Source organism: Equus caballus, chromosome 9 (genome assembly GCF_041296265.1).
Source record: "Equus caballus isolate H_3958 breed thoroughbred chromosome 9, TB-T2T, whole genome shotgun sequence".
Classification (NCBI taxonomy): domain Eukaryota; kingdom Metazoa; phylum Chordata; class Mammalia; order Perissodactyla; family Equidae; genus Equus; species Equus caballus.
This window is the reverse complement of record NC_091692.1, coordinates 81,466,271-81,481,423: the sequence shown is the minus strand read 5'-3', so window position 1 is coordinate 81,481,423 and position 15,153 is coordinate 81,466,271. Positions and strand designations below refer to the sequence as shown.

Below are 15,153 nucleotides of genomic sequence, written 5' to 3'. Positions count from 1 at the left end.
GGAAAGGCCTTAGTGTCAGAAAACAAAAGCACTTAATATTAACCCTTTATAGTCTGGTTCAAGAAAGTAAAGAAAAAATTTTTTAATGTTCAAAATGTTAACAATGGTTATCTCCAGTGATATTATGAGTGATTTTTTAAAATCCTCATAGCTTCTACATTTTCTAAGTTTTTTTACAATGTATATTATCTATTTTCTCAACAGAAGGGGGAACGTCTCTCTTAACTGCATGATCAGGCCTAATTGTCCCTCCCTGGTCCTTAACCATTGCTTACTAAGCCTTGAGTCTTAGTTAACCCTTGAGGATTTTTGAAGGGAGACCCTCGCCCCCAGGTCCCAGCCTGTTGGCTCTGGCCCCACCCAAAAGCCTTCCCATTAGGAGAAGGAATACATTACTTGGCTTTGGATGGCTTGTCCATTCTTCCTCTTCTTGGTGGCCTCTCTGGGTAGGAACCAGCAAAATCCTGGTGTCTGGCTTTATCCAGATCCTGGGCAGAGGCTTCTGAGTTTCAGAGCTATCTGGTGGGTGAGGCTATTTCGGGGGTGTGGCTGAATCAACACTCATTGGTGTGTGTGGCTGTTCTCGAGCATCATGTCACCCAGTGCAATCAAAGGCACAAAAGCAAACTGTCCCACCAAGACTGGATCATTCTGTCAGGGTTCTTAACCCCTCCCACCTGGTGGCATTTGTCTTCACTCCCTTCAATGACTGCACGAAAGGCTAAATGCCTTCAAGCCTCAAATTCAGAATCTGCTGAAAATTCTTTGAAAAGATCATCTCATCTCAAGGAAAACACACCAATAAGATCATTCAGCTCTCCTAGAACAGGGCTGTCTAGCAAAACTTTCTGCAATGATGAAATGTTCTATCACCCACGCTGACCAACGTGGTAGTCACTTACCCATGTGACTACTGAGTCTTTGAAATGAGACTAGAGCAACGGAATGAATTTTTAAAAAATAATTCAAATTTAAATAGTCACATGTGGCTAATAGCTGCTATTTTGGACATTGTAGTTTAGAATCACAAAATATTAGACCTAGAAAGAACCCAATAAATCATCTGGATCTGGGATTCTCAATCTTTGCGACTGTGAGATATGTTCAGACTTTCCCAGTATTAACAGAATATTTAGTATCTGTTGATTAAGAACACCACAATGACCAAAATTAGCAAAAATTCAATAACATTTTAAGTTACATTTTAATTAAGAAAATCATCACGATCAAAATTGGTAAAAATTCAATAACAGTTTTAATTGTATTTTACTTAAGAAAAGCATGACTGAAATTAGTCAAAATTCAATGACACTCCTCACTGCATTTTATTACTTACAACAGCATCCTCATACACGTACATGATAGACGTGTGTTCAGCCTTCAGACTTGTGCAACCTACGCATTCCCAGAACTCCATTAACTCCACAGCCCGAGATCGCCATCTCGGAGAGTGCACGGCTCAACGGAAACCAACAGTCCAGTGCAAACGCTGGGTTTAGAGAAAGACAGAAAATGGAGCCCAGAAACGGAGGAGACCTGCCTGAATCACACAGCTAGTCAACAGTGGGCTCGACCGGGCAGCCAGACCAACGCTCTCTTCACCCTGCCACAAAGTGCAAAGACGTGAGACAGAGCTGGAAACACAAGGAGATAGAGCTGGCTACATTTAAAATACCTCTCTCCCTTTCCTTTTCTTCGGAATTTTGAGGAATAAAAGGAGCAGAGTTTTGTAATAACAAAAATAAATTTACCGATGAATAAATAATTACATAAATAGGCCTGCAAAAGGACTGTGAGAAAAATAGAACTGGTCCTATTTGTATTTCAGTGAAATTCAATAACTTTGAGTTTTTCTGAAGCTTTTATAACTTTCCCTGTTTTGTTTTTTTTTTTTTTTTAAAGATTTTATTTTTTCCTTTTTCTCCCCAAAGCCCCCCGGTACATAGTTGTATATTCTTCGTTGTGGGTTCTTCTAGTTGTGGCATGTGGGACGCTGCCTCAGCGTGGTCTGATGAGCAGTGCCATGTCCGCGCCCAGGATTCGAACTGACGAAACACTGGGCCGCCTGCAGCGAAGCTCGCGAACTTAACCACTCGGCCACGGGGCCAGCCCCATAACTTTCCCTGTCTTTGTAGGGTTTCTTAGCATCTATGGGCATCCTTCCAGAGACAGGCAGTAAAACAAAAATCATCTCTCAAAAATAAACCAGGTTTATGAGCTCCTTTCAGTGACAGCAAGCAGGACACAGAAGAAAGAGCCAAGGTGTTCTCTTCAGTTACAACGGCCACCAAGTTCACCCAAGGAAGAGATGGCTCTCAAGTTTGGAGCTCTGACGCCCATTCTCCTCCAATTTGATTACCCAACACCTCCTCCAATATGGCGCACTGCCCTGTTCTGCTAGATCACTGAGGTTAGCAGGAAAACCAATTGAAGTCAGTTCTGAGGATTTGATGTACTCAGACTTTCAGCTCTACGTGTTGCTCCCTTTGGATTCCCACAGCGTTTGATTTTTTCTTTTTTTAGCTTGACCACAGTGACTATGACCCTGGACTGAATCAAGACTCTAATACTTACTAACTGCCGAAAGCTGAGCAATTTGCTTCAGCTCTCTGAGCCTCAGTTTCTTCATCTGTAAAATGGTGATAAAAATTCACTGCACGGGCACATTGAGAAATTAAAGATGATTCTCATAAATCTCCTAGAAGAAAGGCAATGCTCTCTCTGAGACAGTAACTATTATAATTAATTGTGCACGTGTGTGTGTCCCAGGTTAGACCACACATTTCCTGAGGGCAGAGACTTTGCCTTTGTTTCCCACTCTGCACCCCCATAGGTGCAAAGCTCTATAGGTGCAGTGCAGGTGCATGTGGTGGTTACAAATGTCAGCTTTAGCATCAAACAAACCAGAGGATGAAGGCTATAACCTGGCTCCAGTGCTTACTAAGCTTTTTTTTTAACATTGACAAGTTTGATGTCTCTGGGTCTCAGTTTCCTCATCTGTTAAGTGGGTTTAATCCATTACCTGTGGCTTAATTATAAGAATTAAAGGATCTTGGTACATGGCGAGCATGCCATAAAGGCTGCCTGCTGTGAGCATATTCATGTGTCATTCCAGCTCCCTCCTAGGTGAAGTGCCATGTAACATTCAAGCTAGAAATAGCTAATAAACAAGAATCTAGGGACTGATTTTCAGTGAACTCCCTTATTTGTTCACTCCGTGCCAAACAGCTTCCCCACAGCCAATAGAAGCCAGAGGCAAGTGACCATAAACCCAGGGTGTGCTAAAATAACAGATGTCACTGCGCACATACCAGCTGTTGCCCCACAGGAGGGGTAAATTTGCCCTGTAATTCGTTGGAAAGAAACCAACAGCCTGTTTGCAGAAGTGCATGGAAATTCAAAATAGCTGCATGCCAGAGATACAACCTAGCATAAATGACAGGCTACTGCTCCCAGAGTTGGGAGCCCTGAGTTTGAGAATTTGATCTCTTTAGTAACCAGCTGTGTGCCCTTGAGCAGACCATTTCACTGCTCTGGGCCTCAGTTTCCTTTTCTGTTAAAAGAAGGGCCTAGACTAGGCCTTCTCCAAGGATCATTGCAGCCCCTCTCTTTCAGCATCCTAGGATGAGCTATTTAGGCCAACAGGAAGATGGGCACAGAATGCAGAGCCAGAAAGAGCTGGGTTCAACTCCCTAGCTGCTTGACTTTGATCAAGCTTCTTAAACTCTCTGAAACTTTGTTTTCTTATGCGTGAAATGGGAATAATAACATGGCTGTTGGAGGATTTGAGATAGTGACTATCAAGAACTGCACTGTGCCTGAGCCATCAGAGATGTTTAGTAAGTGGTGGCTGTTGTGATTATTATTAGCATCATTAACATTGTCATCATCATCATTATTATCATCTTTCTTTAAAAAAAGGTTAAGGCCCAGGGGCCAGCCCAGTGGCACAGTGTTTAAGTGGGCACGTTCCGCTTCGGCAGCCTGGGGTTCGCCAGTCTGGATCCCAGGTGCGGACATGGCACCGCTTGGCACGCCATGCTGTGGTAGGCGTCCCACATATGAAGTAGAGGAAGATGGGCATGGATGTTAGCTCAGGGCCAGTCTTCCTCAGCAAAAAGAGGAGGATTGGCAGCAGATGTTAGCTCAGTTAATCTTTCTCAAGTAAATAAATAAATAAATAAAAAGTTAAGGTCCAAAAGCAGTTTACTGCATAACTGTCCTGTGAAATCCAATAGAAATATCACTCTTCGCTAATAATTTGTCTGAAATGAGTCAACTTTCCTCGTGTATAGTGCTATTGCTTTTCAACCTTTTCACCTTAAACCTTTTAATTTCTGACACTTTAATTCTTTAATAATAACAAACAATATAGATTAGCTTATGAGGAATTTCACATACATTATTTCACGGACTTCTGAGCCATCATCATCATCATCGTCATCATCGTCGCCTTCACCATTTTTTAGCACCTGGGGCTCTGAAGGGCTGAGCAACTTACCCGACACCTCAATGCCCATCCAACCGAGAAGTCACAGGGCCTGGGCTTCAAGTTAAGGCTTCTGACTCTGAAGCCCATGATTATTCCACTCCACCATCAATTTCATGAATTAAGTCAACTTTTTCCTCACTGTCGTTGCCTTGATCAGTCTTAAAACATCTCCCTTTTTTAAAGCAACGCTCCTGTAAATGTGGAATTTGACAGACGGTATTTCTCAAGTGTTTAGCACTAACTCCTACATCTATCCGGTCACATGCCATCTAATTTAACCACTTTTTTCCCACTAGAAGACATTTGAGCAAATTTTAGAGGACCTCTGTTTTTAAATTCGAACACCTCAGAAAAGGTCATTCTTATTTCAGGTAAACAGGGACAATATTTTCATAGAGTCTTTTGGCTACAGGAAAGAGCTAACTCTAGTGAGGGATGAAGGTTATTTTAAGGATTCCCACGGAATGGAATTATATTGAACAAAATAACAAAATTTGTCCTGGCCTCATGGAGGATGGCACTGCAGGGTGGTTCTCGACCTAAAGCAACCCCAGCAATGCTGGATGCAAAAGGTCCTAGATCTTGTCCCTAGTGGTCTACCATTTTGCCATCTTACCACCTTCCACCTGACCAACTTCCCCTGGTGGTCTGCCATGTGACTCATGTGTCCCATTGTCCTCACGCCATAGACTAGATGCCTTAGTTTAGTACCCCACTCAAATCCCCTAGAAAAGTTACATCCCTGGCTCAGTTAATTACCATTATTTCTATTTGAAAGAGTCTTTTCAACATGAGGGCACATCTTAGACCTCTGATCAGCAGAGGAACCTACTGCTGCTGGGTCAGACGTGGCTTGAGGTGTCAAATGTGGCTGCCTTGAACTGAGCCATGGTGGCAAGGGTGGGTGGGTCCATTTTACTTAGAAGGGGCTGTAAGCCACAGCACGTGTCGTGATTGTCACTGCTAATATCAACAAGCGTAAAATTTTCTTCTCCAGATGCTACTATTGTTTCATACAAATCTAAAAAGAAAAGATGTCATTTTGCATAATAATTTTTCATGACTCCATATGTCTACAAAGTCCTTACTGATGTGAATCCCAGAGCTGACTATAGAAACACCAATAAAAATCACCCCCACGGATACAGCCCTTTCTAGTGGTGGCTGCTCTTTCATGTTCTCTGCTTCTCCCGATTGCCACAGCATCCTGAGTTGACAGGACAGTTATCATTGTCACCATGTGACAGAAGAAAAGTTAAAGTTTAAAAGAAACAATTGGCCCTAGGCCACAAAACTAGTTAGCGGTCTGTCTGGGACTCAGACCTCAGCTTCCTCAACCTCTGAAGAATAGAAAGCAACCTCTATTTTTAGCTTATGATGAGTATTTTTTGACTGTTAATATATCTCACCAGTCTCCCTCAGGCTGGGTTCAGACCCTGGTCAGTTCCCACCCTGGAGGGGATTGCTGCAGCTTCCTCCTAACTCACCTCCCTGCCCTCATTCAACAGCCCTTTTCATTCCTTCCTCTGGAAGCAGCCAGAGAAGTCTTTTCTAAAACAGAGTTTTCAACAAGTCATCTCCATGATCACAGGCTCCTCATTGCCCACAGAATAAGGTCCGAATCCTTCACAGTGTATTCAGTCCTGGGAGATCCAGCTCTGCCCGTGTCTTTGTCTCACTGCCCCTACTCACGACTCCTCATGTCCACATACCCTCCAGCCGTACTTGTTCCCCAAGCATGGCTTGCATCTTTCTCCCTCTGCATCTTTATATAAATCTCTGTCTGCAGACTGGATTTACATGGATTTGTATCACATAATGTCACAGTGGTTGTTGTTTTATCTAATCCATTGGCAACAAAAAAGATTTCCAGGGGCCAGCTCTGTGGCCAAGTGGTTGAGTTTGTGCGCTTTGCTTCAGCGGCCCAGGGTTTCGCAGGTTCAAATCCTGGGCGAGGACACGGCACCGCTCATCAAGCCATGTGGAGGTGACATCCCACATGGCACAACTAGAAGGACCCACAACTAAAAATACACAACTATGTACCGGGGGGCTTTGGGAGAAAAACGAAAAATAAAAAAACAATCTTTAAAAAAAAAAAAGATTTCCAGCTTCTTTTGAAAAAGTAATAGATCAAGGAATGTAATAGTCAACTGAACCTGAACCTGAGAAGTGGCTGATCCCTTTAAATGGGACACACCCTCTCCAATTGGCCCCAATCCCCACTATTCCCTATTGTCTTACATCCAACTGGCTTCACTCATGGTTGTGATGTGCTTGACCCCTTAGACATTTGAATTTGAATCTTTGCTTTATGTTCTCCCCACCAGATATGAATTTCCCCAAACACTTCTTTTGAAATCATAGTCATCTCTCAAATAATGCGCCCTCGATGAAGTTTATATTGATTCTCTGAGTTGGAATTCATCTTATCCTCCTCTGTCCTTTAAACATGTTATTTGATGCCTCTATCTATAGAACCTAAAGGACTTCCCTGGATTATAAGTGATTTGAGGGCAAGGACTAATTCTTATTCATGTTGTGCCCCCACATTGCCTAATACCATATTTTGTAAAAGGTTAAAAAAAATCTGTTGACTGGAACTCCCTTTAATTTAATTCAATCAGCAGTTAAACTTGCCAAGAGAAGCCAACTCATCTGTGATATTACTTGCTCCTTCCTCATCTAGACTTCAGATCTTCTTAGTGCTGACGGTACCCACTTCTCACCAACGGCCTTATTGAGTGAGGAAACAAACTATTTTCTAAAGTTCTATTGATTTAAAAGTTTACACTCTTAAATAATTCATCCTCCAAAGAGACCAAGAGCGGTACATTTGCTGTGGCTCTGAGCCAATATTACTCCCGACTACAAAGTATTTTGCAAGAACTTCACAAGAAAAGACAGAGAAACACACACTCTCCACCCTCAGGTGAGGATTACAATCACCCAGCATCCTGGTCTATTCACACACAAACTTCAGTTTCCTCAAATAGTGCATGCTTCTTACGTACATTATTTGTCCATTTGTCTATTGACCTCCTACTCCATGCAAACTACATTTTTATGAGTTACTTCCTCATATTTTTGGAGGTTGACTTATAACACTTCCCTTTAATTTAATGTAACATGCACTTTTCAAGCATCTAACAGTTTATCAGGCACTGTGCTTGGTTCTGGGCAAAGCAGATACGTTTTGCTCTGGCAAAAACAGATATGTTTTGTCCTCAACTCCTGGGAGGCTCCCAGCCTAACCCCTGGGAAAAAAACAAATCATTTAGGTGCGTTTTGTCAAATGCTACACGTAAACAGAGCAAGTCCTCACTGCCACATTTGTTGTGTATGCCACATGTGTGCAGTGATGCAGTCTCCGTGTGTGTACTGAGGCTCTCACATCCAGCATACGTGATGGGCGTTTGTGACCTATTTCTCTGCCCACTCTCTGAACTTCTTTCCTATGCTCTGAGTATAAGGAGAAATAGGGGTTGCTACTCCCCAGAGAGAGTAGGAAGAATGTGGTTAAGACTCAGGGACTCCCCTGGTGCCTCTCATACAATCACGCTTTGTGAGAAAGTTATTGGATGACCACTCCAACTCCATTCAGGCAGAATTACCAGAAGTTCAGACACAAGGAAGGCTGGGGCCACTCTATTACATAATGAGACACAACCAGTTGAGTTGCTGACTGACAAAAAGGGAACACAGCACGGGCCCTAAAAGAGGGCAAGGATATCAGCAGCTCTGACCTTGTGGTCTATCAATGAGATGAGGCCATAGTCCCTCCCTATGCCTGTATCTCCTTCCTTTCTGTGTATTAGTGTGTGTGAGTGTGCATACGCAATAACATCCCTCTTTCCCTTTTTGTTGCCTGATTATGATACACAGGGTGTCCTGGTGGTAGTGTTACCAAACCAGGCTCATTTTGCCTGCTGCACAGTATGCCAATCACCAAGGCAACAAGTCTGCAGCAGAAAAATGGTTTTATTCACAAGGCAGCCAAGCAAGGAGACAGGAGAATAAGTCGCCAATCTGCCTCCTTGAAAGTGGGGATCAGGGATATTTATGGGATAGAGGGGCAGGGTGGTCTGAATTGAGGGAATAGGTGATTGGAGGTGAGGAGAAGGGAGGTAATTGATGATGTGCCCAAGCACAGTCAAGCTTCATGGCTCTTCATAGGACGCATGTTCACAAAACCGTGGCTTTAGTATGATCTGAGGGTGGAGTTTTTGGCCCCCTGACACGATATGGTCACCTTTTGGGCATGCGCAGGCCCAGTTGATGAGTCAGTGGTCTTAACCAGCCTAAACTGGACCAGGAATTGACTCTCAGTTCCTGAAAAACTTAAGCATCCCACCTGTTACCATGGTGACCCAAGTGTCAGAGATGTTATCTACAGGGTGGGATTCCCGTGACCCTCTATTTGGGTTTGATTAATTTGACAGAGTGGCTCATAGGACTCAGGAAAATGGTAAGTTTACTTATTGTTTATCATTTTATTATAAAATGATATGATAAAGGATACAGATGAACACCCAGATGGAACAGATGTGGGCAGGTATGTGGGAAGGGGCACGGGGCTTCCTTGTCCTCTCCAAGCCCTCTGCTCTTCCTGAATCTCCACATGTCCACCAATCTAGAAGCTCTCCGAACCCCATCCTTTCGGGGTTTTATGGATTTCATCACACAGGCATGATCGATTAAATCATTGGCCATTGGTGATTGAACTCAATCTCCAGCTTGTCTCCCGTCCTCAGAGATGGGAAGGGGGATGGGACTAAAAGTTCCAACCCCCTAATCACACGTTGGTTCCCCCGGCAACCAGCCCCCATCCTTAGATGATCTAAGGGCTTCCCCAAAGTCGCCTCATTAACATAACAAAGGAAACCTTTATTGTTCTCTACACTTGGGAAATTCCAAGGGTTTTAGAAACTCTGTGCCAGGACCAGGGCAAAAGACCAAATACGTATTCCTTATTATAAATCACAGTATCACAATTGTGAAGCTAAGTATTTATTATATGGTCCTTTACAGAAAAGTTTGCCAAAACCTGATCTGGCGCACAGGTTGCAGAATACCCGTTGGGATCCCCAAAAGCCAAAGGAAGAATTAGCATGAATCAGAGCTCCAAGACCTGGAACTGGACGTTAACTCAGGAGACTCGTTGGTCTCTCTTTGGAGAGAGGGTTAAAGTTTTTTCAGATGTGTGAAGAATCGTCTCATTATATTAAATAGGAACATGCTTTTATATCTGTTTTTGTTTTGTTGTTATTTTTAAACACTAAATATGGGGAGAAAGGACGCAGGACGTCTAAATGGATAAATGATATTGGACATGTGTCACTTGCCCAGATTTTTCCTATGTTTGGAAACGATTCATAATTCAGATTTTGGTGGGACATGGAGCTCATCTTTTGGAACAGAGCCTGAAAACATCAGCTGCTTGCTTTTACCCAACACTCCCGGAAATCAAGGTGCTGGCAGCTGACCAGGATTGGCCAGCTGGACATGTCTGCCCATGGCTTTCAATCTGAAGCTTGGAGGGCAAAGAGACAGTGACAGATGATTCATTCCTATGGTTGGGCCTGGGGGCAGCAGAACCACCCAATTTTGCTAGCCACAAGGCCAGCGGCAAGGCCAGTCACCCAGGACTGTCCCTGTGGCATGATTCTGCCTGAGTTCCTGGCCCCGTTGCTTCTCTTGGTTTCTGCCTATTCTCTGATCCTGGTTCTCTGCATTCCCATCGACCCTACTAGCCATGAAATATCCTCTCAATAAACTCATTGCTTCATGTAAACACAAATAGTTTCTGTTATTTAAACCCAAGACTCTGCTGCTTACAACAACGTGCAACTTTTTCCAAAGAAGATATGCAGATGGACAACAGGCACATGAAAAGATATTCAGCATCACTCATTATTAGGCAAATGCAAATCAAAACCACAATGAACTATCCCCTCCCATCCATCAGAATGGCTATCAATAAAAAGACAAGAAATAACAAGTGTGGAGAGGATGTGGAGAAAAGGGAACTCTCATACATTGCTGGTGGGAATGCAAAGTGGTGCAGCCCCCAGGGAAAACAGTATAGAGATTCCTTAAAAAATTTAAAATGGAAGTGCCCTATTATCCAGCTATTCCACTTCTGGGTATTTATCCAAAGACACAAAATGCTAACTCAAAAAGATATTTGGACCCCTATGATCACCACAGCATTATTCACAATAGCCGAGACTTGGAAACAACCTAAGTCCATAGATGGATGAGTGGATAAAGAAGATGTGGTATATGCATACAATGGAATACTACTCAGACATAAAAAAAGATGAAATCTTGCCATTTGTGACAACATGGACAGAACTTGAGGGTATTATGCTAAATGAAATGTCAGATAAAGAAAGGCAAATACTGTATGATTTCACTCATATGTGGATGATAAAACAATGACAACAATAACAACAAACAAACACATAGATACAGAGAATAGATTGGTGGTCAAAGGGGGCAGGGGGAGGGCAAGAGGGTTAAGAGGGCACATGTGTATGGTGACAGATGGAAACTTGACTTTGTTGGTGAACATGATGTAGTCTATACAGAAGTAGAAATATAGTGATGCACACCTAAAATGTATATAGTGTTATAAATCAATGTTACCTCAATAAAAATAAATTAATTAAATTAAATTTTTAAAAAGCAATGTGAGGGGCCAGCCTCGTGGTCTAGGAGTTAAGTGCGCAGGTTCCGCTTCTCAGCAGGCCCGGGGTTCACCAGTTCGGATCCAGGGTGCAGACATGGCACAGCTTGGCAAAAGCCATGCTGTGGTAGGCGTCCCACAGATAAAGTAGAGGAAGATGGGCATGGATGTTAGCTCAGGGCCAGTCTTCCTCAGCAAAAAGAGGATTGGCAGTAGTTAGCTCAGGGCTGATCCTCCTCAAAAAAAAAAAAAAAAAAAAATTGCGCAACTTAGAAAAATAATTGTAATAGCTACATTTATTTAGAGATTATCATGTGCCAGGAACCATGTTAATCACTGTTCATGAATCATCACATGTAATTCTCACAACAATTCTGTGAAGGACTATTATTAGCCGCATTTTATAGATGAAGAAACAAAGCTTAAAGAGGTCAAGTGATTTGTCCAAGGTCACACAGCTGGTTAGTACCAGATCTGTCTGTACATAAAGCCAGATCACTTAACCACTCTAGTGGGCTTCTTCGAGGTTCCTGTACTCTTCTGCTGGGGGTCGGGAGGCACCAGGTTTCCATTGAAATGAAGTGGTCAGGGACAACCTAACTGAGCACGCGAGGATCTGAGCAGAAACTTGAAGGGGCTGAGGGAAGAGCCTTGAAAAAGCATTCATCACCCTCAGGAATTCGACCTTAGAAAAATTACAGGATTTATTAGCCCCAGCCTTGCCCATTGCTTGGCTCAATGTTATAAGATAGGCAGAGTCAAACTTACAAGGAACAGTATCGGTGTTTGGTGCTGGAAAATAGAAGTGAGAAGGACACACAGGATGGAGAATAACGATGGATTCTCAGCCTTTTGGATGCTTGGTTCACAGTGAGGGCAGGAAGACACCACGCCCTGCCCAGGCTGCCTGTGAGGGGACTTTACAGTCAGGATTCCGGGGCCAAATACATAAAGGGTTTGTTCCGGAGGCAGCAACTCTAGAAAGAATAAGTGCTGTTCGGGGAGGAAGAAGGCAAGGCGGGCACATGGCATCTTCCCGGCAAGTGGCAAATGAGTGAAGCCAACCATGGGTAGGACAGAGAGCTGTGGGGCTGTGGGTGACGGAGGAGAGCACACTCAGTTCAAAGGCATCCAGGTACCAGTTCCAACAATACGCTCACCTTTATGTGTCGTTCATTCCAAGTAGAATTTTAAGTCCTTTTTGGGGAAAGGTACCCAGGTGTTGCATTTGCTGCTAATTTGTACATCTGAGAAAGCCTGGTTCCTTCCTTCTGTCTGCTCTCCAGCACAGCAAAATCAGGCTGAACACGAGGAATTTTTTTCATTATGGTGCTTACATGTCGTGTTATTCACGAGAACTCTGTGCTGGTTTGATTCTTTTGCAAAAATTCGCCTTTCTGCTTTGAATCTGGAAAGATTTTTGTAAGGATGTGTCTTGGCAGTGATTTGCTTTTCTTTTTGCTTGAAAAATCATGAATCTCTCATTTTAAAATTTCTATTTTTTCTCTTTCATCTTAATGACCCCCAATTTTGCTTTTGAGTATTACCCTGATTTGTTTGTTTTTCCTTCTTAAAGACACATAAACTGTGTTCATGGTTCTCACTGTGTAAAAATATGTTTGTACTAGATAGAAAATAATGGCTTTAAACACCATCTATATGCTGATGACTCGCAATCTCAGCCTCTCTGAGAACTCCAGCTTCATACATCAAACGGGTTACCCAACAGCTCCACTGTGGTGTCTAATAGGCTTCTAGAACTTAACTTGTCCAACCTCATCTTGGCTCCACTCCCATCCAGGCCCTGAACCGGATTCTGTAGACCAAGGTGTTGTCCATCTTGAAGGCGGCATCTCCATTTCAGTCAATTACACCAAAAATCTCTACCTCATCATCCTTGACTCCTCTTTCTTGTACATCTCACACATGATCCGTTAACAAATTCCAGAGGTTCTTCCATCATCGTGTATCCCAACTCCTTCTCATCATCTTCACTCTTGTCACCACAGTGTAGGTGACTTTCATCTCTTACCTGGAATAACGCGGTAGCCTCCCTCCCAGTCCTTTGTTCTGTCCTTGCCCTCTCCAAATACCAACCAGAATGTTCCTTTCAAAATGTGATTCGAATCACATCACTTCTTATTCTAACCCCCCCAATATCTCTTCTCTGTTCCAGACTTTTGAGTTTTCCCATTTTCCCTGTAAAATGGGACCAATCTTGGCCAGCTCACAGGTCTATTGATGAAGTGAGACAATGTACAGAAAGGACTAGACCTACCAGTAACATATATTCAGGTGACAAATGAAGACCTGCATCCCAAGTGTCTAAAGATTTGTTATAAATCAAGCCACAAACTGTTCAGTAAAAATATGTTCTATCTTCCTACTTTGACACATTTGATTTCATTAGGACAACAGCAAAATATATGAGTAAAGCAATTGTTTCTGTAGGAACAAAGTTGGCACAGTATCAAGGACAGCTGAATTTAATGAGGAGTTTGCAAGCCCAGGTGTTCTGTTGACAGGCCAGCCACGTTTGGCTAAATAATCAACGTAAGAATATGTAACTCTAGCAAGCTATTTATTTACTCAAGAACATTTAGTTTTCTTGACTTCATGTCGGCAAACTCACCAGCTTTATTGTTATAGTCCAGATTTTCACATAATTTGTGTTCTATTGACAGTAAACCTGGAGCTGGCAAACTTTCTGTAAAGGGTCAGTTAATAAATATTTTAGGTTTTATGAGCCATTTCCTCTGTCTCAGCTGCTCAGCTCTGCTGCTGGAGCAGTAAAGGAGCCATAGACAGAGCATAAACAAGTGGGCTGACACTCCTCTACTGAAACTTTATTTACGAAACAGGTGGTGTCTGGATTTGGCCTGTGGGCCATAGTTTGTGGATGCCCGATGTAAAGAATTAAAAAATAGGATGCAATTGCATTCAAAATATACAAACGTGAATACATTTTAATCCAAACGTAATTTAAAGTAAGTGTAAAAGTTTAAAAACTATGTTTTCAGCAGTGATTTTTCTTATAAAATATTCAAAACTATTAAAAGGCAGAATACAAGTATAATTAATGACTATCCAAATTTTGTCAAAATTATTTAAATAAAGCTGAAAATTTTAATTGAGTACTTTGAAAATGTAATTTTACCTTATTACTAAATATTGTACCAAAAGGAAACTCTTGGCAATTTGAGCATTCAACGCCCATCTAGTTGCCAATGCAAAGAATCAGCATAATATATGAGGCATATTGAGTCTGCACGTAGATATATACAATTTTAAAGGCATTATGGATTGTTTCATATTGCAAAATGTTCCGTGGGAGCCTCGTGCTGCTGTTGGTAATATTGCACTGATCAGCAAGTGCCCTTGGAACAGCAAACGATAGCACAAAGATGAGTAAGATGGGATTCCGGGCACCGTTGGGAAATGACAGTTATGCAAGAATCTCGAGTTCTCTGAGCGGAAGGATTTGACAACTTAATTAACTTATCCTTTCTCCTACCTAAGCGCTTCTGCCACTCAGACTCTCCCCACACTCCAGAGCAGCGGCCTTTGATGTGGGCAGCGATAACACAGCAAACTTTAAGGCACTGAACCCATCACCTTTGGTTTCAAGAACGTAGGGTAGTAAATGTGTTAAGTACTGTCCTGAGGGCCGGAACGATGTGATTGTGTAAGAGAGGAGATTTGGGAATGTGAGTCTCGCTATGCCCGCACAGCATGCAGGATCCTGAATGACGGAGGCATTTGTGCATTCTTTAATAAATTCCATGTGTATGCGTCCCAGGGAAAGTGTCTTCTTGCTTGAGTCCATAGGTGAGCTGGGAAACACTTAACACTAGCTTGGTCCATAATCCATAGCAAATCCAGTTACACTGCACACCCATGAGCTCCTACCCCTGAAGCCCCTTCAAATATGAGGGTGAGTGGAACCCTGGGGAAGCAACTACTTGGAAGA

At 42.7% G+C, this 15,153-nt stretch overlaps 1 protein-coding gene across 4 annotated transcripts in view; it reads right to left on the bottom strand.

Annotated features, from left to right (window-relative positions):
- The window catches only part of FER1L6 (fer-1 like family member 6), a 213,824-nt gene that overhangs the window by 159,425 nt on the left and 39,246 nt on the right, over nucleotides 1-15,153 (bottom strand). The window contains exon 1 of one of the 4 annotated variants that reach the window (XM_023648928.2): nucleotides 397-502. The exons of the other annotated variants lie outside the window; for them this stretch is intronic. Coding sequence (XP_023504696.2) covers nucleotides 397-419 — 23 coding nt within the window. The 5' untranslated portion in view covers nucleotides 420-502. Of the gene's footprint in view, nucleotides 1-396; nucleotides 503-15,153 lie in introns of those variants that run through there. 4 annotated transcript variants of the gene reach the window in all.